Source organism: Ahaetulla prasina, chromosome 1 (assembly GCF_028640845.1).
Source record: "Ahaetulla prasina isolate Xishuangbanna chromosome 1, ASM2864084v1, whole genome shotgun sequence".
Lineage (NCBI taxonomy): Eukaryota > Metazoa > Chordata > Lepidosauria > Squamata > Colubridae > Ahaetulla > Ahaetulla prasina.
In genome coordinates, this window is record NC_080539.1 from 109,985,088 (window position 1) to 110,010,503 (window position 25,416).

Sequence of the window (25,416 nt, forward strand, 5' to 3'; positions counted from 1 at the left end):
CCTTTTTTATATCATAAATCTGTAATAAGGTGCAGTACTGTATCTATCTCAAACTATCCTTGGTGAAGAGCAGAGATAGATTTTTGAAGTAATTATTTCTTTGGAAAGTTTATGTATATGAATAGTATTAACTGTCTTGTAAACTATAATTGAGGGAAGTCTTTGATCTAAGGATTTCCAAGATTAATGACACAGTTTGTTCAATTTTATACTTCAAACAGGTATTTAGTGAATTTTTTCTAAGAGAAGGAAAAATGCAGTACCTGTAACGAGGCTTATATCAAACAAACTAAAATTCTTAAATAAAATTGCAGTGGCTCCAATTTCCCTCTCATGTTTTATAGACCATAACAACTGGAATATCACACAGCTACTTTTTTTTCAACCTTGCCAGCTTTAAAATGTGTGGACTTCAGCTCTGGGGAATTCTGGGAGTTGAAGTCCACATATTTTAAAGCTATCAATGGCTTGAAAAACATCTCAGAGGGATATGGACTGAGATAGAAGAGACCTCATAGATTACCCAGTGGGAACACTGCTACTGTAAGAAATCTGCACCACAGAAAACACTGCTCATTGTTTAGAGAAACAAACAAAACATTTAAGGGGACAATCAGGGAGAATTAGGGTAATCCACTCTCCAACATATAGCAGACTAATTAAGAGTGTGGTTTTGAGAAGGGCATTTACAGAAAGGTCAAGATGATGACTGCAACCAAGCAATTGAAGCCCAACCTATATTTCACAGTGTTGCTATACACATTAAAAGGAAGCATGACTTTTATTGCATGGTTGTGGCTGCCATCTTTTATGACCCCTATGGTGACACCCAGATGTTATTATACCTTAGCACTGTGATGGCGAGCCTATGGCCCAAAGTGGCACACAGAGCCATGTCGCCTGGCATGTGCAGCGGCACCCATTCCTCTTCCAGGTTTCTGGCACACATGCGCGTGTGACGATCTTTGTGCTTGCATCAGAACTGATCTTTCATTTCCCAGTATGAGCATGTGTGCTGACCAGTGGATCAGCAGTAAAGCTGTAATCTTGATCTCTTTATATTTTAGGAGCTGCATTAGCTAGTTGGCCAACTGAATAATAGATTTAAATGACAGAAAAAAACACAAAACTCATGCCTTACACTTTTACTTCACTCCTGACAATCAGCAAATTACCTCTACTTTCAGAGAGCGCCATCATCTTCCTCTTGCACAGATATTAAATCATGTGCCCAAAATCTGCTACAAATATCTCTCAAACTCAGCTATATCATCAAAAATGTACAGGTAATCCTTGGCTTATGACCATTCACTTAGCGTTACAACAGTGCTGAAAAAAGTAACTATCAACCAGTCCTTACAACCATTGCAGCATCAAAACCACTGCAGTCACATGATCAAAATTCAGATGCTTGGCAACTGGCATGTATTTATGATAGTTGTAGCATCCTGGGGTCATGTGATTGCCATTTGTGTCCTTCCCAGGAGCTTTTGACAACCAAGATCAATGGGAAGAACTGGATTTTCTTAACGACCACATGATTCTCTTAACAACCAAGACAAAAATGTCTTTTTTGGGGGTATATATTTTTTATTTTTTAACAAAGAAGAACAACAATACATAACATACATTGACATAAAACATATGACAAGAAAGAATAACAATACATAACATAAATTAACATAGAACCTATGTTCCTTCTTCACATCAGCTTCGTTTCCTTATTCCTCTCATTTTTACATCCTTGTTCCCCTTCTCTTTTTGTTTAATTAAGCTTTTCTTTTTTACCCATTCTCTCTTATTTCTTTTTATCTTCTATCCTATCTATCCTTCTGACTATTCAGTTTCTTTCATATCTTGCCATTATATCTACATGTATATATAAGCTTTTCGCCTTTTTTCATCATCTAGTATTTCTGGTCTCTAACCAATTCCCTAATTTTACGTTTTCTAGCAATTTTCTATAATCCTTTTTGATGTGGACCTTCTGTAAACATATCACATCTGCATCTATTTTTTTAAAATTTGTTGAGGGTTTAAGCTCTCTTTCTTGGTATGTTTAAACCATTAATGTTTACTAAAAAGACCTTTCCCTTTTTTTATTTGTTCTGCCTTTTTTGTGCTTCTTGTCTCTCTTACTAGCCTCCTTCCTTCTCCTTCTCTTTCTATCCGCTCTTTTTCTTGTCTCTTTTGTATTTCTCTTTCTTGTTCTATTTCCACTAGAATCTCTCTGTCTTGACTTCTGTGCTCAAGTTCCTCCTTACTTTCCTGTTCTTCTTCCTGTACAAAGTGTTGTTCAAAAAAATCCTGCGCTTTTTCAATTGTGCCTACCTTATATTTTTTTGCCTGCCATGTTATGAGTATTCCTTCCGGTATTAACCATCTAAACCTGACCTTGTGTCTTGTTAATTGTGTTGTGAGAAAGTGGTATTGTTGTCTCTGGTCCCTTATTCTGTGTGGTATTTGTTTTAATACCTTCTCTATCACACGCCTCTCATCTTCTTCTGGGGTTTTTCCTCTGTTGAATGCTGCTGTTGCTTTTCACTCTTTGCTTTCCACTTTTGCAGCTGTCATTGCTCCAGGTCGGCCATAAAGACCGATTTCCTCTCTGCCAGTTTAAGAATGCTGCTCCTGACTGCTTGGGTGGTTGCTTTCCACCTCCAGCACCTACGGAGCTTCCTCTTTAGTTTATCAATCTGTCCAAGATCGATAATGCCCTAAAAGCAGGCTCTTAGCAAAGATTTTTCAGGATTTAGGGACAGAGATCTGTTCCCTCACCCCTGCTCCATGATGATCACTGCCGGAAGTCCAAGGCAAAAATGTCTTAATGGGTTAAATTGAGCATAACTCACTTAACAACTGCATCATTTAGCGACAGAAGATCTAATCCCAATTGTTGTTCTAAGTTGAGAACTACCTGCATGTGCAATATATGAACAATTCACTTGTTCTTACATTTCATCTAGTTCTGTCCCCAAATATGAAAGTCACAGGCAATTATAACTCAAAATCCTCAATACCAATTTGTGGTTAAACATTATTCAATTCCCCTTTATTGAAATTTCTGCCTTTCTTGTGCATTTCATCTCTTAAAGCCGTATCTTTTGGGAAGGTGGAGATACATTTTTCTGTGGAATGAGTTAGCTGAATTATCCCAAATGTTCTAGAGTAAATCAACTAAATTTGGAAAGTCCAGAGGTATACAGACTCATTTCTGTATATCCTTATCTTTAACAGGTTTTAATTTGGTATAGGCTTAGAGGTGTTGGGTGGAAATGAATAATTAAGAGGTTGAACAGAATTAAAATACAAAAGGCATCGAGAGTGATAATTACCTACTTGACAGGGGCCATTCACAAGACAGTTGTTAGGTGTGATATTCTGACATTAGTGAGATAATTAACACATGTAGTATGATAAAATTCCTTTGCCTTTGTAGATTGGAAGGAATCTCTTGTTGAATAGTTTCATGCTATTGTTCTTTGCATTTATTTATTTTGTTAAGAGATAAAGTGCAAATACTACGTATTCTTGAAACTATTAATAGTTAAATATTTATTTTTATTAAAGTTGTAAACAACCTTTCTCAGACATACAGTTTAATTAAGTGTAGTAAGATTGCCCAGAAAACAGCTGCTCCAGTAAATTAATCCTGACTAGATTCAAATTAAAGCCCCACCAGTTAGAAAGAGAATCTCAATTTATTCAGAAGGAAACTGCAGTTTATCAAATGATCCATAGAGTTGAAACAGACTTCGGAAGTCTGCTAGTCCAACCACCTGCCCAAGGAATAAGTCTTTAGTGCAGGAAACAAATGACTGTCCAGTCTTTTCTTGAATGGCTCCAGTTATGGAGCATCCACAATTTCAAGAGGCAGGTTCTTCCATTGCTTAATAGCTCTTAATGTTTTATAGATGGCATATGTCACCAGAAAGATTAGCAAAAATGTTTAAGGATAAACAGCTAAATGTTGGAAATGTTTTCAATTGCTGGGATCATATTATCATATGTGGTGGACATGTACGGAAGCAAAAAATTATTGGATTAGAATACAGTCATGGTTAAAAGAAATGTTGCACCAATATATAGAGTTAAAACCAGAGGCATTTTTATTGGGTATATTACCGGAGAAAAATATAGCAAAGAAGATACATATTTGATTATTCATATAATAACAGCGGTGAAAATTGTATTTGCACAAAAGTGGAAGACAGAAAAAATCCCATCAGAAGGAGAGGTAATAAAGGAGATTTTAGAATGTGCAGAATGTGCAGAAATGAATAGGTTAACATTAAGAATAAAAGATAAAGAGAAATCTGTGTATTTCAAGACATGGGGATGATTTTATGTATCGTTAGAAAAGAAATATGAATAAAAGATTATAGAAAAATAAATTAGATAAGGTATAAGTAAATGAGAGAGAAGACAAAAAAGAAATAGAAACCCAGAAGCAGGGGTGGGTTCCAAATTTTTTTACTACTGGTTCTGTGGACGTGGCTTATTTGGAGGGTGTGGCTTGGTGGTCATGTGACTGAGTGGGCCTGGCCAACTTGAAGTCACTCAGGGCAAGGTGAGGCAGCACCTTGCTGTGAGTGACATCAAGTTGGCCATGCCCAGTCAGTCACATGACCAATGCTGCAGAAACAGGGCGATTTCTCCCAGGGGACAGCCAGAGCTTCGCTGCCTCCTCTATTCCTCACAGTAGCTGCCTCCAAGTCCTTGCGAAGGGACACATACACACACACACAACACAACACAACAGACTCACACACAGAAGTTTTTTTTTTACTTTTAAAAGCCTTTTTTTGGCTGAAGAAAAGATGCTTTTAAAAATAAAAAAAACCAAACCTCTGATGATCGGGGAACCAGTTTGGGGGCGTGGCCAGCCAGCCATTACTACCGGTTCTCTGAACACCAGCAGATTTTTACTACCGGCTCTCCAGAACTGGAGCGAACCGGGAGCAACTCATCACTACCCAGAAGATACTGTGTAAATGGAAAAGGGGAAGGGGGGAGGGAGAAAGAAAATGTTATTATATAAATGTACATTTATGATGATATGTGTGAATTTAGTAAAATGAAAAAGTAATTGAAAAGAAAGTAAAAATTGGGTTTCCTCGAATACCACTTTGGAAAATACTAAATTGAAAATGAATACAGCAATAGAGAGAGAATGAAGAGGGTCAGAAGAGAAAAGCGAGGAAAGAGAGAGAGGGAAAGAAGAAAGGGAAAAGGAGAGGAGGAAAGAGAGGGGAAACAAGAGTAGGAGAGAAGGTTAGAAGGGAGGAAGAAGGGAGGTGTGGGGAAAGAAAGGGGAAGTAGAGAAGGAGAAGGAGAGGAGGAAAGTAGAAGAGTAGATGGAAGAAGGGAGGAAAAGGAAAGAGAGGAGTGGGAGAAGAAGGATTGTTGTAAAACAAGGGAGATGAAATGGTAGAAGAGCAATCACAAATATACTGAAATTGTTTAGGATGAAGATTTTATTAGTATGAAAGTTAAAAGAAGATATGTATGTTAGATAAGAAACTGTACATTTAAGATACGCCTATGAGAAAAAAAAATAAAAAACATTTTCAAAAAAAAAAAAGCTCTTACAGTCAGGAAATTCCTCCTTAGTTCAAGTTTGGACCTCCCACTCTCAACTTTCCATCTGTTGGTTTTTGTCTTCCCTTTGGGTGTTAGAAGGAATACATTTCCTCTTCCCTATGACATCCCTTCACAAAAAATACTCCTAACAAAAGCCTACCAAAAAACAAAACAAAAAAGAATAACATCCTAGGGAGGACAAGGATTCTCAGCAGACCTTCAGTACTGAATATCTGGCACAACGGAAGAGAAGAAAACTAAAATATCCAAGACAGGTGGAACTTTCATGCCTCACTCAGTTGGACAAAATGGATGACAGGAATCCTGAAGCAAGGCACTTCAGAAAGGAGGGGGATCATATCTAGAATAATTTATTTCATAGGAGAGGAAGAAGTCAAGAAAAATAAATAGCTGTGAAGGCAAGATTTCATTATTTTAAAATAAAAATGTGTCCAGCTACTTTTTTTGTTTGTGTCGAGGGTTCTCTTGAGTTCTTTTCATGTAGAATAAAAGACGTTTCTCTTCATTCTAGCAATCAAAATACTATATTCCCAGTAACACCATTATAATTAGCTTAAATATGAACTTTTGTTTTAAAAAAAGCATATCCCTTTCTCTTTGCATCACAGATCAAAGTTCAATTTGAATCACAAGAAATATCTGAGGAGTTCAGATTTACTTCCTATAGTTCTACCTAAGTAGGAGGCACATTAAAATGTTGTGTTAAAAATAAAATACCGCTACTGAATAACAACAAAATATGAGGCATTAGTACTAAAAATAGAACTTGACAAATTACTTAAGTTAAATAATCTTATTTACATGAATAGTGATGCTCAAATGAAGGCTTTAATTTGATTCCATTTCTAAATGCAATATTTGTGACCATCTCTGGAAGAAAAATCCACCTTCTTTCTTTTTAATGACAAGGTCAGACAATGGAGTTTAGAGGAGGACTGGAATCACATGGAGCTGAAGACATCTTCAAAACTAGTTGCTAGGTTGCCAGGCTGTTTTTTTCCCCCTGAAGTTTTGCTATAATCTGTCTCTTGGTTTTTCAAAATGTCCTTTCCCCCTCTCACTTTGAAACAAGCATCTTTTCCCCCCCTAGGCTTGAGCATTTCTTCTGAATTTATCTAGGTAGGGTTTACAAGGTTACTTAATAGAGCTAGAGGTGTGAAGGGTGCTTACTGCTAGAATAGCTGTTTTCTGTTGCCATCTTTTTGAAGATCCTGGGCTGTCTAAGATGAAAAAGTGGGAAGAAAAGATGATATTCACGATTTCCCCTTTTGGGATTAGACTGAAGTGCTGAGTGTCAGGACAGCTTCAGACCACGGAAGAGAGGATAGTACAGTAACAGACAAGACATCCAGACAGCCACTTCATAATTAACTAAGTGCAACTTCACTCTTGAGAATTTCTCATCTTTGTAGTAAATTTCAACAGCAAATTCTCGATCATGAATGGAGATTAGATAGAAAAAAAAATTGCAAAATTCCCCCACCCCCTGCATGGCATGAATATTTATAGTGTAACTAAGCTGGGGCCTATAAAACGCTTGCAAAGCTGATAGCCCCATCTACTTACTTATTTACCACCAGCTGTGAGCAATTTCTCAGTGGTTTACAATCATATAATATCTACACATAAAAGCAGCTATACGTACAGAAATAAGAACCGTGGTGCTACATAATCTCATAACAGTTAGATCTGAAATGCCCTGCAGAAGGGTTCAGTTTTCAAAGCCCTTCTAAATGATGCAAAGTAGGTGAAATCAAACTTTGCCGAGAAGAGGCTTTTTCATAAGATGGGTCCAGAACAATAAAGCACTCCCTTTAGACACTCCCCAGGTCATGAGATACCCTAGGCTTTTCCACCTGGGATAATTGTATTGGATAGATGGGTTCTGTCTGAAAAAAGTGGTCCTAGGAGCCAAAACAGCTCCTTAAATCAGGGCTCTCCAACCTTGGCAACTTTAAGCCTGGTGGACTTCAACTCCCAGAATCTGGTTTAAAGTTGCCAAGGTTGGAGTTCCTGCTTCAAATTATATTCAGAAGCCTACTGGAAACCAATGCAGAGCATACCATTATGTGACTTTAATGATTCTCACCTGCCCACATGCTATATTCAGCCGCAGCTGCAGTTTTTGGATGGTTTTCAAAGACAGACCCAAGAAAAGCAAATGATGATGATAACATGTACGTTCCTGTTTCAGATAGGTCAATAACTAGATCTTGCTCCAGATAGGGCTATGATTGTTACATAAGCTAGTTTGCCTCATGCCCCCCTCACCACAGCCTTGCTGTAGTTCTGATTCCAAAAGAATTCCCAAGTTGTAGACCTGCTCCTATGTACACATGCCATCTCATTCACGGTTAAAATCAGAGATGACAGAGAACCAAGTGGGTTGTAAACCGACCACTGTTTACAGCAGCCCCATATTTCTAGAGTAAATCTTAGCCTCAGTTTTGTCCCATCTAGGTCCATGTAGACTCTAGACCAGTGATGGTTAACCTTTTCGGTGCTGAGTGCCCAAAGCTCAAGCGAATGCATGAGCATATGCCCAAACTCCCAAAATGCAATGAGAGCGACTCCGTGCATGTGCCCCACCCCGTGCATGCAGATGTGTTCCCTGTGCATCTGTGCGCCAGAGGTGGGTTTCAGCAGGTTCTGACCAGTTTTGAAATTTTGAGTAGTTTGGAGAATCGGTTAAATACTACCTCTGACTGTGTCCGCCCCATCTATTCTCTGCCTCCCAAGTCCCAACTGATCGGGAGGAAATGGGGATTTTGCAGTAACCTTCCCCTGGAGTGGGGTAGGAATGGAGATTTTACAGTATTCTTCCCCTGCCACGCCCACCAAGCCATGACATGCCCACCAAGCCACACCCACAGAACCGGTAGTAAATTTTTTTGAAACCCACCACTGGGTTGCGCGTCCCTCGCGCATGCACCCCAGTCCTTCCACATTTGCCACAGCCCCTTCATGCCCCATTTTGGCTTCCAGGTGGTACAGGAGAATTTCCAGGCCCAAAATGGGGTGGGGGACCCACAAGCCCCCCCCCCATGCCCTATTTCGGCTTCCAGGTTCGTGGACGAGGATTTCCAGGCACAAAATGAGGCCTGGAAAACCTCCCGCACCAAACTGGAAGCCAAAACAAGGTTTGGGGGACTGCATGAGGCACCCGGTGCACCTTTTTGGGCCTGGAAAGCTTCTGGCAGCAACATGGAAGTTAAAATGGTGCGCAGGGGTGCAGTGTGAGGGCCCCCATTTTGGAACTGAAAAGCCTCCTGCACCAACCTGCAGCCCCCATGCATGCGCCCCTCCCCTCCGTGCCTGCTCACTCATGTCTCCCACATATGCCACACTCCTGTACATGCACGGCAGAGACCCGAGGACCAGTTGCTAGTGGAAGGCCCGCGCACATGTGTGATAAAGCTGGGATGGGGCGACGGCTAGCATGCCATAGGTTTGCCATCATGGCTCTAGACACTGGGTCAAGAGTTTCATTGGATCTCCAGCCTGGTCTGGAATGGAGATATACAGTTGTATAACATTTCATCCTACACCAACATATGACCTCCGCTGACAGTAAACAACAGGTGAAAACAAACCAAATTCCGAGGTACACTGCAAGGGAGTGCTCACCTGTTCAATCTCTCATTTCCATTAGCTCTAATTGGAACTGCACACCTAGAAGAATGGAACCACTGCAGAACAGTGCCTCTGATTTCCATCACTTATGGATTGGAAAATACCACAATTCATGATTCAGAAATTCAAAAGGACCTGAAGAGCATTTAAGATCCAGGAAAAGTCATCCAGCAGAACATTAATTTTTTTCTGTCCCATCTCTAGTCCTGAATCTTGACTGAGGACAGTCCAAGTGACCCCTTTTTCTAAAGCACTCTGTAACTTAGAAACAAATCTTTATCTAGAAGATAATGGCATAAAGCAGTCAAGTTCATAGAAGGTTTCTTAAGAAAGAGCCACAATACCACTTCCTTCTGGGTGCAGCTGACTACTTATTTGGTATTCATATCACCCAACCACATGAAATAACCAGAAGGGCATAAATCCAATTCACAGGTGACAGAGCATACCCTTGCCACAGCATTCATTGAGGTCAAAATGAATTCTAGAACAGTGCCCCCCAACTTTTGAGCACTAGGGACCAGATCCGTGGAAAAAGGTTTTTCTGTAGACCGGAGGGTGTGTGGTTTTGCATGCTGTCTGCATACTGTGGATGGGGCTTCGCTTGTTTGCATGGACCAGTTGCTGGCATGCCGCAGGCTGCCGGTCCATGGACTGTGGGTTGGGGACCCCTGTTCTAGAACACTGTGCAAAACAGTGATGACTTCAGAGGAAGGGGATTATTTGGACACTTTCAAACACTGTCCATGAAGAATCTTGAGTGATTAGAAATCCATTTCTACTAGGTTCTTATCAAGTCCTCCTAATGGGAGAAAGCGAGCAAGGCAGATAAGAAAGAAGGAATTTTTGGGGAAAGATATTTGGAATTGTTTAGAAAAGACTCACACAATTTTGCAGCTTATGCTCCCTTAGTACAGCACACAAAACTGGATAGCATCAGGAATTGCAATTATGGAATACAGAAAGAACACTGCATTAGATACTACTAGATGGCATTAGTGGTTGGTCCATCTAAAAGGTTTACTAATGGAATGAGTAGGGTGTAATTTGCCAATGTTTACAAAGTTTGTGAATTTCCTTTAAAATGTAAAAAATAGAAATGTTTGCTTTGAATGTTTAGTTACATCTGATCGATAAGTGCTATCAATTCTAGCTGTGATCAATAACAGGGTCAGCCCATGGAAACAGTCTATGTCAGGCAGTTAGACTGGAATCACACTTTGTTAATAAATGCTATAGAAACAAATCATGAAGCCCTGACTGTGAAGTCCCTCCCCTTCCTCCATAACCCAGGGAATTAGGCCAATTTGAGGGGTTTTGTTGTTGTTGTTATTATTATTCCTTATTTTCTGGACTTTTTTGTTTTCTAACTGTTTTTCTAACTGTTGCTGCATAGGTTTCCCAAGGTTATCTCTCTGGCTTTCCACACACACTGCCTACAGAGAATAAAATGAATAAAATATGAATCTGATATATGTAAAATCCCAGGTTGTATTCCTGGCATATTCAAGTAAGACTGAGGAGGACTGCTACCTGAAACTTTATGAATCCATTGTTAGTCCATATGGAAATCAGCTCTAATGACTAATACCATGGCTCATTAGTAAAATGTACTGTACTTTTTATGGATGCAACTTGTAAAACAAGGGCTCTGGTTTTATAATTTGAACAATCCCTCAGAAATTAAGTAATAATATGTGAGTGTTGTGTGAATATGAGGCAGGAGTCAAGTAAATGTCTACTCAATGTAGATTATGTAAACTATTAGGTTTCAACATAAAGGGAAAAGCTCTAGGTCAGTGATGGCTAACCTTTTCCGGACTGAGTGCCTAAAGCACCCCCGAACCCCCAAAATGCAATGAGTGCAAAGGGACCACACATGTGCCCCTCCCACGCACATCCTGGTTCCTCTGCATGCACGGCAGAGACCCGGCGACCAGCTGGCCGGCGGGAGGCACACACACATGTGCAGCAGAACTGAACTGGGGTGATGATTTGCATACCTACAGAGAGGGCGCTGCATGCCACTTGTGACATGCGTGTCATAGGTTCACCATTACGACTCTAGGTATAAATTCAGCTCATGTTCTTGTGAAATTCACACATATTTCATAGGCATTTATGAAACACCAGTATTGTTTCACAAAGTCACGTCTTGTTCTATGTCTATGAGTTAGAGAGAGAGAAAGAGAGCTCTGTAATGCAGTAAAATGATATTGTATTTCATTCCTTTTAATCAGAGTTGTGATTTATTATTAAATTACAGGTCAACTCGCTGATCTATATATTCTCCAATACTTGGACATATTTGTGCAAATATATCTCTTTTCTGTTCTGTTTTCCAAGAATCACTTTTACATATAATTTCTTTCAGGTAACAAACATTGGCCAAAAGATACACAAGACTATTCAATATGAGGAAATAGTTTACAGTAATATTTAACTATTCTGTTTTTCACCATTTGGTGAAATGTTTTTTCTACTTTACAGTATAAATTTTTTTCAGAAAAACTAGGTGATTAATTTAAGGTCACAGTTCTGCTTCCATAAGCATGCTCTGCAGAATGTAAAATGGTTGTGCTTTAATGCTTTTAAGGTTATTATAGCAGGTGAAGAATTAAATATTAAATATTGTGTCTGCTTTTTATGGTATATAGAAAGATACACAAGTATTTCTTTCTACTAAAACTCCACTTTTAAATTCTGAATATGGGCTTAGACTTTCCTGGCAGATTTGTTCCTGAAAAGAAAATTAATTGTACTAGATGGCATTAGTGGTTGGTCCATGTAAAAGGTTTACTAATGGAATGAGTAGGGTGTAATTTGCCAATGTTTACAAAGTTTGTGAATTTCCTTTAAAATGTAAAAAATAGAAATGTTTGCTTTGAATGTTTAGTTACATCTGACCGATAAGTGCTATCAATTCTAGCTGTGATCAATAACAGGGTCAGCCCATGGAAACAGTCTATGTCAGGCAGTTAGACTGGAATCACACTTTGTTAATAAATGCTATAGAAACAAATCATGAAGCCCTGACTGTGAAGTCCCTCCCCTTTCTCCATAACCCAGGGAATTAGGCCAATTTGAGGGGTTTTGTTGTTGTTGTTATTATTATTCCTTATTTTCTGGGCTTTTTTGTTTTCTAACTGTTTTTCTAACTGTTGCTGCATAGGTTTCCCAAGGTTATCTCTCTGGCTTTCCACACACACTGCCTACAGAGAATAAAATGAATAAAATATGAATCTGATATATGTAAAATCCCAGGTTGTATTCCTGGCATATTCAAGTAAGACTGAGGAGGACTGCTACCTGAAACTTTATGAATCCATTGTTAGTCCATATGGAAATCAGCTCTAATGACTAATACCTTGGCTCATTAGTAAAATGTACTGTACTTTTTATGGATGCAACTTGTAAAACAAGGGCTCTGGTTTTATAATTTGAACAATCCCTCAGAAATTAAGTAATAATATGTGAGTGTTGTGTGAATATGAGGCAGGAGTCAAGTAAATGTCTACTCAATGTAGATTATGTAAACTATTAGGTTTCAACATAAAGGGAAAAGCTCTAGGTCAGTGATGGCTAACCTTTTCCGGACTGAGTGCCTAAAGCACCCCCGAACCCCCAAAATGCAATGAGTGCAAAGGGCCCCACACATGTGCCCCTCCCACGCACATCCTGGTTCCTCTGCATGCACGGCAGAGACCCGGCGACCAGCTGGCCGGCGGGAGGCACACACACATGTGCAGCAGAACTGAACTGGGGTGATGACTTGCATACCTACAGAGAGGGCGCTGCATGCCACTTGTGACATGCGTGTCATAGGTTCACCATTACGACTCTAGGTATAAATTCAGCTCATGTTCTTGTGAAATTCACACATATTTCATAGGCATTTATGAAACACCAGTATTGTTTCACAAAGTCACGTCTTGTTCTATGTCTATGAGTTAGAGAGAGAGAAAGAGAGCTCTGTAATGCAGTAAAATGATATTGTATTTCATTCCTTTTAATCAGAGTTGTGATTTATTATTAAATTACAGGTCAACTCACTGATCTATATATTCTCCAATACTTGGACATATTTGTGCAAATATATCTCTTTTCTGTTCTGTTTTCCAAGAATCACTTTTACATATAATTTCTTTCAGGTAACAAACATTGGCCAAAAGATACACAAGACTATTCAATATGAGGAAATAGTTTACAGTAATATTTAACTATTCTGTTTTTCACCATTTGGTGAAATGTTTTTTCTACTTTACAGTATAAATTTTTTTCAGAAAAACTAGGTGATTAATTTAAGATCACAGTTCTGCTTCCATAAGCATGCTCTGCAGAATGTAAAATGGTTGTGCTTTAATGCTTTTAAGGTTATTATAGCAGGTGAAGAATTAAATATTAAATATTGTGTCTGCTTTTTATGGTATATAGAAAGATACACAAGTATTTCTTTCTACTAAAACTCCACTTTTAAATTCTGAATATGGGCTTAGACTTTCCTGGCAGATTTGTTCCTGAAAAGAAAAATTAATTGTACTAGATCAAAAATGGAATAATGAATCTAGAGAAAACAGGTGATTTTAAAGAAGCACATATGATATATATTTCAGGTTTCTTGATTTTTAGAAATCTCATGTAGCATAATTAATAATCTATTCACTTCTAAGGCACAATTTACACAATTATCTCCCCAGGGAGTTCTTCTTGCAATATAAAAGTCTTACTATTTTTTTTTAAAAAATCTCTTATTTATTTATGAATTTATATATTCATATATTAATGCTTTTCTATTGGGTATATATATATATATATATATATGTATGTATGTATGTATGTATGTATGTATGTATGTATGTATGTATGTATGTATGTATGTATGTATGTATGTATGTAGGTCTTGGCATATTCAGGTCTTTTCCCTGTAAGGTTGAGAGTATCTTGGTGACGTTTCGACAGGGTCTCACTCATCATCTTCAGGCTGGTGCTTTCGGCTTTGAGCTTCTGTGGGCAAAGCATGGTCAGAACTGCCATCTTTCTATAAATACTGGTGGGGAGGTGGGGAGTGTTGCTGTGAGTGGGCTGGTTGGCTGTGTGGTTGCATCTTGATTGGTAGATGGAGTGGGTGTTTGCAGATTGGTCGGCTGCCTCGCAGCATCCTGTGTGCGTGTGGTCCTAGTATTTTGTTCCTGAGCTTTGGTGTTGTGGCTTCTGGAGTTCTGTGATGTGATGTCTTGAGCAGATAGCTGTGATGCAGCATTAGTTTGCTCAATCATACACCTTGCATTTATCCCTAAATGCTTCTCAAAATACATTGAAATTCTTGAAATTCTGATGCTTGAAATTCTGATGCTCGCATCTGAAACTATAGCTTGCAAATGTTCTGTAGAACACCACATGATTTTGTGTCCTCTAGATTTACACAATTCTAGAGATCAATCTTTAAAAATGATATGTGGTTCAAACTAAATATACTTAAAAAGAGTATTGCAATTTTTGTATTCTCTTGGGTTGAGATACCTCATATAAGAAGATAACAAAAGAAGAGATAATGGGATACTTACTGCAAAAAAGATTTGTAGAGCACTGTGAGCCACTTCTATATATTGATATTCAAGAACGCACCCTGACACAGTGATGTAGCGATGGTCTTCTGGGGCCCAATCTGGGGCTGGAGTCACAGATGTCACTGTGCAGCCTGGGCCATTTTCCATCCACCAAGACCGGTGCATTGAAATATTGAAGGTCAGAATAAGATCTGTTTCCTGTCAAAGGGAAAAGTCAGGTGAAGGTTAGTTTGAACGATGGCTTTAATATAAAAAAAACCACAACAACTTAAAATTATCTCCACTCAGTTTTAAAATTAACATTTGCAACTGGACTTGTAATTTGTGACACAATATTTCAGTTTTTATGATATCATTCAGCTTCCACAAATAAGAGAGAGATGATTCTGTCTCCTGTATATCCAGTGACAACACAGACTGACGACAGAAGGCCACAATCGGCTTAAAGAAGCAACCTGTGAAAAAGGAATCCAAGTGTTCAGTCAAGCAAGAAAATTAAACCTTTTGTGTGAAATGGCTGCTCAGATTCCAATCATCCCCACAGATTGTTTTTACAGTTCCATTAATTTTTATTATCAATATTGAGCTACCTAATAAAGATTTTGAAACCAAAGATACTTATGTCTGATGGAGGAGAATCATTATATTCCACAATAACAACTTCATATTAACTGTTGAATATGAAGGTGGTAATGTCATGGTTTTGGGATACAGATAGTCTCTGACTTATGAACATAATTGAGGCCAAAATTTCTTGCTGATGAGACACTTATTAAGTGAATTTGCCCATTTTACAAACTTTTTTGCCATAGTCGTTAAGTGATTCACGGTAGTTGTTAAGTTAGTAACACGGTTGTTAAATGAGCCTGGTTTCCCCACTGACTTTGCTTGTCAGAAGGCTGCAAAAGGTGATCATGTGGACCAGGGACACTGCAATTGTCATAAATATAGTCCATTGCCCAGCATCTGAATTTTGATCATGTGACCATGGGGGATGATGCTATGGTCATCGGTCATTTTTTTCAGTGCCGTTGTAACTTTGAACAGTCACTAAATGAATTGCTGAGTCAAGGACTACAGTCAAGGACTACCTGTATTTTGGACTGGTTCACCCGTACCGGTAGTTCCAATCACCGGCTGGGCCCACCCACCCATCCTGGTCCTATATCTGGTCCTATATCTCTCACTCTCTGGCTCGTTTGCCCTGCCCATGCTGCCCAGCTGATTTCTGTGCCTCGCCCGCTCTACTCACTGTGGCTGCCCGAGAAGGTGTGCTGGAAGCCACGCACATAAAATCACCGTGTGTTTGAAGCTGCGCACAAGCGCAGAAGGCGCACTCACATTTTTGGTTCTGCACTAAGCAAAACGGTTGTTAAATTAGGTGAAGCCCACTTCTGATGGTATGTATCATGTTTTGGAGTGGCCAAATGAATGTTAGACTGAAGCCACAAAGATATGTTGTGGCACTATCTGATATCACTAGGAAACACTCAGATATTCCTGAAGTCAGCATGAAGGAATGAGCCAAAATGCTTACATAGGAACATAGGAGGTTGGTCACCAGATGGAGGAAGCATGTGGTTGCAGTTATTGCCACTGATATTACTGAAAAGGATGGTTCTTTTTTTACATTCATGCCTCATACTCACTGGATTGTTTTGCTTATGAAATAAATGAAACAAGCACTAAACATTGGAGTTATTTGCTCATTCAATTTATTATTTATTATCGCTTACTTGAAGCTCCGATAAAATACAGTACAGAGTTATACAAAAATTCAGAAGATCAAAAAGACGCAAATATATTTTCAGAGAACTGTATATTGGAATAGCCAGCTAATTGCCATATGTTTGATTGTTCTCATGTATTCAAAGCCTGTAAATAATCAATAAGGCAATCTATACATTGTATTCTTTATATTGCTATACCGTATTATGGTTTAATGTAGTGATAAACTATTGCATAAATACTATAATTATACATGATGTTTTCATAAATCTCTTAACTAAATACCTTATCAAAATTTCTTAAGAAACGACAACTCTCATCCAGTGAGATCCTCTTAATACTGTAGCTTATAAGTGACTAAAGAATAAGAAGATTAATAAAAGGAACCACACAATAATACTATCACAGTGGAGAAATGCAAAGTAGAATTCAGGTAGTCCTGGTCTAATAAACACAGTTGGGATTGGCAGTTTGTGGGTGAAGCAAAGCAGTCACTAAGAGATACTGAAACTGTGCTTATGATTTTATGTCAGCTTTCCGTTTGCTTTACAGATTTGCAGATGATGAAAATATTAGGATCGGTCATAAAATTACTGTTTCATCACTGAAAGTCTGTAGAGATTTTCAGTCATCCAGGTCATGGCTGTCCCAAAGGTGCTTTTTCAGGACCTTTTTCTTGTTTTTTCTTTGAAGACATTTTTCTTCTCATCCAAGAAGCTTTTTCAGCTCTGAAAGGCTAGTGGGGAATGGGAGGATTTAAAGTATATTCATCACAGACAACTGGTCATTTGCATCCTTTTAGAGGGTTATTGAAGCACTTCGAGGTTTATCTGTGTCCTCAGGATCATTTGAGTAGTGCTCCTGGTTCCTGTAGTCTGGAATTTTTTTCTCTGGAAATCCATTCCTACTCTGACACCCTTCCAAGGGTGTTCATCCCAAATTGTATAGCTAAAAGTTTGTAAAAGTCTTTATAGCTAAAAGTAGAAGTAAAAGTCTGTTTCATCACTGTTAGAACTTCGAATGGTCTTTAATAAGGGAACTGCTAAACAAGGACTACCTGTACTTCAAAAATTTGCATTGGCTTTCAAGTGTGTCTATGTATGTATGAATAATTTACAGTAGATTTATAGGTGAATTTTAATGTGACCATTTTTGCAGGTGATACCAGGTTATTCAGGATTATCCCATCAAATTGTTGAATGGGCAATGAATGGCTAAAGTAGTTCACTATAAATCTAAATGTAAAACATTGAACTTTTGGAGTTAAATATTACAGCTCAATATATTCTCTAGGAAGATCAGAACTGACTGACCAGAAAAAAGACCTTGAAGTCTTATCGTAAGGTGATGAAAATTCCAATTTATTCCATGCTAGGCATCATACTGGTGTGGTGAGTATACTTTGGCTACAGTGCAGTGTTCTATTATTCTATATTGTTATACTGAGTATACATTGACAGAGAGAGATAGAAAGAGAGAGAGAGTAAGTGTAAATAGGTAAATAACCTTTTAGAGATCACAACCACAGAGAAAACTATGCTTTTCAACAGATGTCACAAATATTAAATTATGAAGACTACTTCATTTTACCACTCATTATTTTTGGTTACAATCGGTCAAACTCCTTTAATTTTACGTGCCACAATTAATTTAATAATGTGAAACTAATGCTGTTGCGTTTTAATTGAAATTAAGCATTTGGCAGAAAGACGGCTAAATACGATTGGGATTCAGGTTGATATATGTTCCCTTTGAAGACACCTGAGGCAAAAAGAGAACCCCCTCCCCTTGTTATCTTCCTTAAAATCCACAAAATAAAAATCTTATACCCCAGGAGAGGGGAAGCAAAAATCAAATCTACTGTAAAGAAATCGTAAACTACTGAATTCCTGGCCCACTTTATATGCTGTTCTAGAGGCTTAACAAGGAAGAAGGCTAACTGCTAGTTATGGTGATAAGTATAGGAAAAAAGGAAAGAAATATAGGTTGGATACACTACGGTATTGCTCCAGAACTTTCATGAAGTCAATCGAATTCCTATATGATTGTTAAGATTTAATGCAGTTCAGCAGTGTTATACGGCAGTTGTATGCATATCTACTAAGACCGTGATGGTGAACCTATGGCACGTGTGCCACAGATGGCATGTGTAGCCATATCAGTGGGCACACCAGTGCAGCTCAGGCGCGCATGCGCGCTAGCTAGCTGATTTTCCCACCAGAAGTAGGGAAACAGGCTGTTTCCTGCTTCCGGAGGGCCTGGGGATGGGGGGTAGGGAAGGCCCATTTTTCTTTCTCACCTGGGTCCAGATCATCTCTATGCATATAGGGAGGGTGCAAATAGCATTCCCCAGGCCCTCTGGAGGCCCAAAACAGCCCATTTCCCAACTTCCAGTTGGACAGGAAGTGATGCTTTTTGCTGTCCCCAGACTCCAGAGACTCCTAGAGAGGTCTCTGCAGGCTGGGGACAGCAAAAAAAGTCACTTCCTGTCCAACCAGAAGTTGAAAAATGAGCCATTTCGGGCCTCTGGAGGATCTCTGAGGGGGTGGGGAAGGCTGTTTTTGCCCTCCCCAGATGCCTAGAGAGGATCTGGAGCCAGGTGAGAAAGAATAACGGGCCTACCGGGCCATCGCATGCCAGGAGCAGGGGGGAGGGGGGTTGCGCATGCATGCATGGGGTGGGGCGCATAGAATTATGGGTGTGGGCACACATGTACGCAAACCTTCCCCCCAACCCCCCATTCTGGAGCGCGATAGCAAAAAGGTTAGCCATCATTGTACTAAGTTATTAGTCCTAAACCTAACCAAGACATGGGATCCACTCTTTAAGAGTCTGATAAGAGATACCGTTCAACAGCTGAGCAAAGAAAATCTGTCACAAACAATACTACACTTAAATTACCCATCTCGATTATCTAAACAAAATCTGAACACATCAAACATGGTCATTGGCTGCTTGGCTCTATGCACTTCACATCTGTGTCAGTTTATATGTGAAATATCTTAACAACCAAGATGGCCAATTACTCTGTGGTGTACTCCCTTTTATAAATAATTGATTAAGAGTGAATAAATAATTTATAGAGGCTATGAGGGTATTAACAATAAAATGTGTGCTGCAGAAATCTGTAGTGCATGAGTTCTTTAGGTCTGACTTAGAGCTCAGTCTTGCTGAGACTCAAAGCTGCAAATGGGAAGTTCTTAAAAATGAGGGCAAATATACGTGTCCCAGGATAATGTTGTAAGATCAAATCTGGGTTGATCACCAGAACCAGAGGTTTACTTTTCTGAGCTTTAAAACTGGTGCTGGAGTCCATCTTCAGTTCTTAAGAAGTCTTCATAAAAAAGATAATGTCCTTTCATTGAGCATATAATTTTGAATCTAGAGGGGAGGAAAACCCAGTGGTGAAATCCAGTTTTTTTTACTACTAGTTCTGTGGGCGTGGCTTGGCGAATATAGTGTGGCTTGGTAGGCATGGCAAAGGAAGGACACTGCAAAATCTCCATTTCTACCCCACTCCAGGGGAAGGATACTGCAAAATCCCCATTTCCTCCTTGGGACTCGGGAGGCAGAGAATAGATGGGGGCGGGGCCAGTCAGAATTTTTACTAACGATTCTCTGAACTACTCAAAATTTCCGCTACTGGTTCTCCAGAACTGGTCAGAACTTGCTGAAACCCACCTCTGCTGTCCCCACAAAGGAAGAGCAGCATGATAGGATTCTGCAGGAAACAGCCCAATGGGAGAATGTTAAATTAACCCAGATAAGATCCCGTTTAAGATGAATGAAGTTAGGCACCTGGGACAGATACTTTCATCAAAAAGCATTAAGCCAAACGATAGTAAAGTTCAAGCTATAGTTAATTATTGCATTACAAGATAAAGAAAGGTTAACAGATAATTTGGGGGAGGGTCAGACTGAACTGATAGTAACCTCTGCTTGATAATGCCATATTGCAATGGCCTTGGGGATAGGAAAACATTTTGACATTTCTGAAAACTATACTGGACAACAAAGATCTTGTTTCCTGAACACTTTTGGCTGTATTTTATAGATTTTTGGCTGTGAATCACAAAAATAATAATTTAATCTATCATGTATCATTTTATAGTAATCTTCTGTTTCAGTGATTTTTTTTTATATAATGTATGTTTTAAGTTTAGTAATTTAATAAAGTTTACTCATTTTAATTTTACTAATTAGTAATTCCCATTAGAATGGTCTCTCTTTATTGGTCATCAGTGTTAAGTTTTCAAGACTGTCTTGTCACGTAATGGCAATGTATACTCTTCAGTACCTGTTGGCCATGCTGAACACATGAATGAAATATACAAAAACATGGAATTGCTGTTGAAGCACATCCAGTACACCAAGTACAACTGGAATATCCGTAGAAATCTAAAAATAGTGACTCTGCTGCTTAGATATGTCAAGTAGATGTATCAAGTACTGTCATTACATTTGCAAATGGGACAGCCATGCAAGAAAGCCATATTACATTAAAACAAAATAGCCAATCAGAAAGAATTTGGTTCCAGGACAGAAAAACCACTTGTTGACCCGACAAAAATATATCTGCCTCTGTTTCACATAAAACGTGAACTGATAACAAATTATGTGAAAGTGATGAACAAGGAAGGTGACGTTTTTTGTTATTTGAGACAGATATTTCCAATAACTGATGCCAAGATTAAGGAAGGCATTTTTGTTGATCCATGGAGCAGATCTGTCATCAGTGACAAGCAGTTTGAAGATTTGTTAGTGGGGCCAGAAAAAATTAACTGGAAAGCATTCAAAGGTGTCATTGAGAATTTTCTTGGCGATTACAGAGTACCAAGCTACATTCAGTAATTGACAAACTTCTTACAGTGTACAAGACCATGACGTGAAACAAGTTACCAAAGATTCATTTTCTGCCTTCGCGCTTGGACTTCTTTCCCAACAATCTAGGTGCAATTAGTGACGAACATGGTAAAAGTTTTCACTAAGTCATTGCCAAAATGGAAAAATGGTATCATGGAATCTATCAATGCTGACTAACTACTGTTGGAGAGTTCAGTGAGATGTATCAGACATGGAGTACAAACAAAAATCAGCAGCAAGCACTTAGTCCTGTTGAACTCATGCAGAGCATGGGAAATATGATACGATTAAATACATTATAGTCATTAAAAGTTAATTTCATATTTCTCATGATTTTTATGAAATACAGTCATTTGAAATTACCGTATTTTTCACACTATAAGATAGCAATAGCACTTAGACTTATATACCACTTCGGAGTGCTTTTACAGTCCTCTCTAAGTGGTTTACAGAGTCAGCATATTGCTCCCAGCAATCTGGGTCCTCATTTTACCCACCACGGAAGGATGGAAGTTGAGTCAACCATGAGCCAGTAAGATTTGAATTGCCGAACTGCAGCTAGCAGTCAGCTGAAGTAGCCTACAGTACTGCATTCCAACCACTGCGCTACCTCAGCTCTATAATGCTTTTGCACTTCCCCCAAAAAAGTGGGTGGAAATGTCAGTGCGCCTTATAGAGTGAATATTGTGTGGGGGTGGGGGTGGGAGGTGCGGCACTGCTCACCACTGGAGAATGCTGGAGCCTTTCAGCCGAGCAGCTGACTGGTGGTTGGATTGGCCTCCCAAAATACTGCCAGTCAGCTGTTCTAGGAAGCGGGAATCGCTGCTACCTATTTCTGCCACCCGTTTGCCACTGCCGTTCACTGCTGCCTATCACTGCTAAATTGGCGGCGGCAGCAAATGGGTGGCAGTGATTGGCAGCAATCAGTGGTGGCAAATGGGCAGCGACGATTGGTGGAGAATGGGTGGTGATGTATGGGTGGCAGCAATGGCGGTGAAGGCAAATGGGCGGTGGCGGCGATCCCCACCGCCTAGAACAGCTGATCGGGGGTATTCTGGGATGCTGATCCAACTGCCAATCAGCTACTCGGCAGCAAAGGCTCCAGTGTTCCCCGGCGGGGGCAGCAGATATGGAGAAGGCAGGCTGTTTGCTCTAAGGATGCTAGCCAGATGGATACCAGATAAATGCTGGGAGGCAGAGGCAGATTTTTTTTTCTTGTTTTCCTCCTCTAAAGTTAATGTGCGCCTTTTAGTCCACAGCATTTTATAGTGCAAAAAAATACTGTATGTTTGTCTTCGGTTTAAAAGGGTCTAGTAACCACTAAAAGTTTTTCAGGAAGCAAAACTTTTGGAAAAAAAATTGTTGTTCAGTGTATTATGTACAGGACCTCTTTTGAAATTATATGATGCAAATAAGGCAATTATTATTCAAGTAGATGCATCTCAGAATCTCAGAATGAGATGGGGCTTGCCTTTTACAAGAGGATATTCATATGTATTAAAAAATTTGACCAACACAACAGAATAATGCTGCAGTAGGAAAAAGTTATTATTGTGTTTGCTTCTAAGAGATTTTATCAGTATATTTAAATCTTAAAACTGTAATGTTAAAAAAATTACTAATGGATCAGAAGCCACAAGGCAACTTCTGTAAATTTCATTAGTAAGAAAAATGCAATCTACAGATAGTCCTCCAGCATGTTTCTAGTGATAAACCGCTGATTGTAGGTTTATTTTCTATAGAAGCATTGCTAAATATCGAATTATTGAATGACATTGTTATGGATGGCAAAATAGCTTACTTTTGTTCTGTTTCCCTCCCCCAATACTCCCAACAAAGAGTCAGTCAAAGGCCTTATTTTCTAATTTATTTACATAGATAAATGTTCTGGCCACATCTATCCACAGGCCTGCCAAGTCTCTGGAGATAACGAGGAAATTATAGATAAGGCCAGAATTACTCACGAATATATTCTTCCCTCCATTGATACAGTTTGCCCGCGCAAATTCATTGCTTTGTCCAAGACAAAAAACCAGGAAGTTCCGCCTCCTTTTTATAGTCTCTGCAGATGTCACTGCATGACCATCATTCTTTGGCTTTGTCCCAACGCTTCCTCTGCTGCGCGCGCCGGTCACGTCTGCGCAGTCTTGCATCACTCCAAAACTGTTCTTGGGGCGTTGCCAAATCAGAAGAAGGCCCGGGAGAATCAGGCCTTGCCGGCCCCTCCTCCTCCCTTTGGGTGGGTGCCAGGGAGGGAGAGGGCCCAAGAGAAGCAGGCCTTGCCAGGTCTTCTCCCTCACTTTCTGAATCATCCGAGTCCAGGAGTCCGGGTCCAGGAACCTGGGTCACAACAACTTTGTACATTTTATATCTAAGGCAGGAATAGATTTGTTGATGCAGCTATCATAAAGTCAACGTCTGGAATTATAGCCCTTATCTGGATTTGTTCACGCTGGGTGGCTATGATGGACAAAGCAACTAGAAGTTATTCCACAATTATATTGGTGCATGAAGCTATGATCTTCACAGGATGGTCTCTTGAAAACAGGATAAAATTACTATACCTAGTCATACAAGAGTAGACATGCTTAGTCTCCTTTATAAACCGTTATCAAAGTACTCACAGAACAAAATAAAAAGTTTTTGTACTGGCCAAAATGATACAACTAAGAGTGTCAATTTAACTGAAAGGTGCAAAATTTATAAAGGATAGAGGTTGATGTTAATGAAAATAATTTACAGCATTTAATTTATAAGCCATTTCATCAGAAAAGCAACTCAAGACTGCACACTAAAACATTAAAAACGTATCCTAAAACAAAAGAAAAGAAACTAGAAATTAGGGAAAAAAAGAAGGAAGGAAGGAAGGAGAAAGGAAGAAGGAAGGAAGGAAGATCGTGTCAAGAAAATGAAAAAGTATTAAAATATCTTATATTTCCAGCAGATTTATTAAGATACTCTAACCCAAGACTTGTTAAAAGTGTCCATTTTTTACAGGTTTCTTAAAAGATAGCAGGGAGAAATTAGAAGACATTGAGGGACTCAAGACAAAGCATAAAGGAGGGCAAATGATGCCACATCCTTCATGATGTCATCATGCAATGCATATTACCAACATAACTCTTTTGTGTCATGATCGACTGACACAAATTGCTTAGTTACATCATGTAGCATATATCATCATGGCTTTTACATTGCATCTTTGGTTTTCCTTAATATAACTTTATTGATTTTCAAAAAAGATACAAATTTAAAAGATAAACAAACAAAAAAGATTTTAAAAAAGAAAAAGCCAGGAAAGAGTGAAAGTCAAAAAGAAAGGGAAAAACAAGAGAAATAGAAATAGAAATAGAATGAATCACATTTTTGGTGTAGATATAAATAAAAAACACCTTAAACTCTTACTCTAAGATTAACGTTTGCCTAGATTATTTCCCATATAATTCTAATCATCAAATCCCAAAATCAGTTTTTCATTTCTTCCAGTTTCTCTCAAAAAGTCCAAAAATGTTTGCCAAGTATAAATGAAGTTTATCAAAGTCTTTTCTCTAATCAAGGCTGCCAATTTCACCATTGCTCCCAATTCTATCAGTGTCAAGATCCATTCTTCCATTGTAGTTAATTGTAAATCCTTCTGCCTTTCAGCATATAAAAAATTAGATATAAAAATCTCATTGTCATTATCATACATAAAAACAAAGTTACATAAGATGTTTTCATTTGTTCGTCCCTTAAGGCCAAAAGAAAAGTCTCTGGTTCAACTTTACATTCACTTTTAACATCTTCTGCATCAAAATACACAACTTGATTCCAAAATTTTCTAAGCTTTATTACAGGTCCACCAAAAATGGGGGAAAAAATTCCTTAATTTGGTTACATTTCCAGCAAATATCTGAAATTCCCTTATACAAGGGGTGTCAAACTCGATTTCATTGAGGGCCACATCAGGGTTGTGTTTCACTTCTGGGGTCCGTGTGGGCATGGCCAGGATGGGCGTGGGCAGCTCAAAGTCATTTGTGTT

At 38.9% G+C, this 25,416-nt stretch overlaps 1 protein-coding gene across 1 annotated transcript in view; it reads right to left on the minus strand.

The window, feature by feature from the left end:
• Positions 1–25,416, minus strand: part of NKAIN2 (sodium/potassium transporting ATPase interacting 2) — a 642,901-nt gene that overhangs the window by 130,356 nt on the left and 487,129 nt on the right. Inside the window, exon 4 of the mRNA XM_058172453.1 lies at positions 14,802–15,002. Coding sequence (XP_058028436.1) covers positions 14,802–15,002 — 201 coding nt within the window. The remainder of the gene's footprint in view (positions 1–14,801; positions 15,003–25,416) is intronic.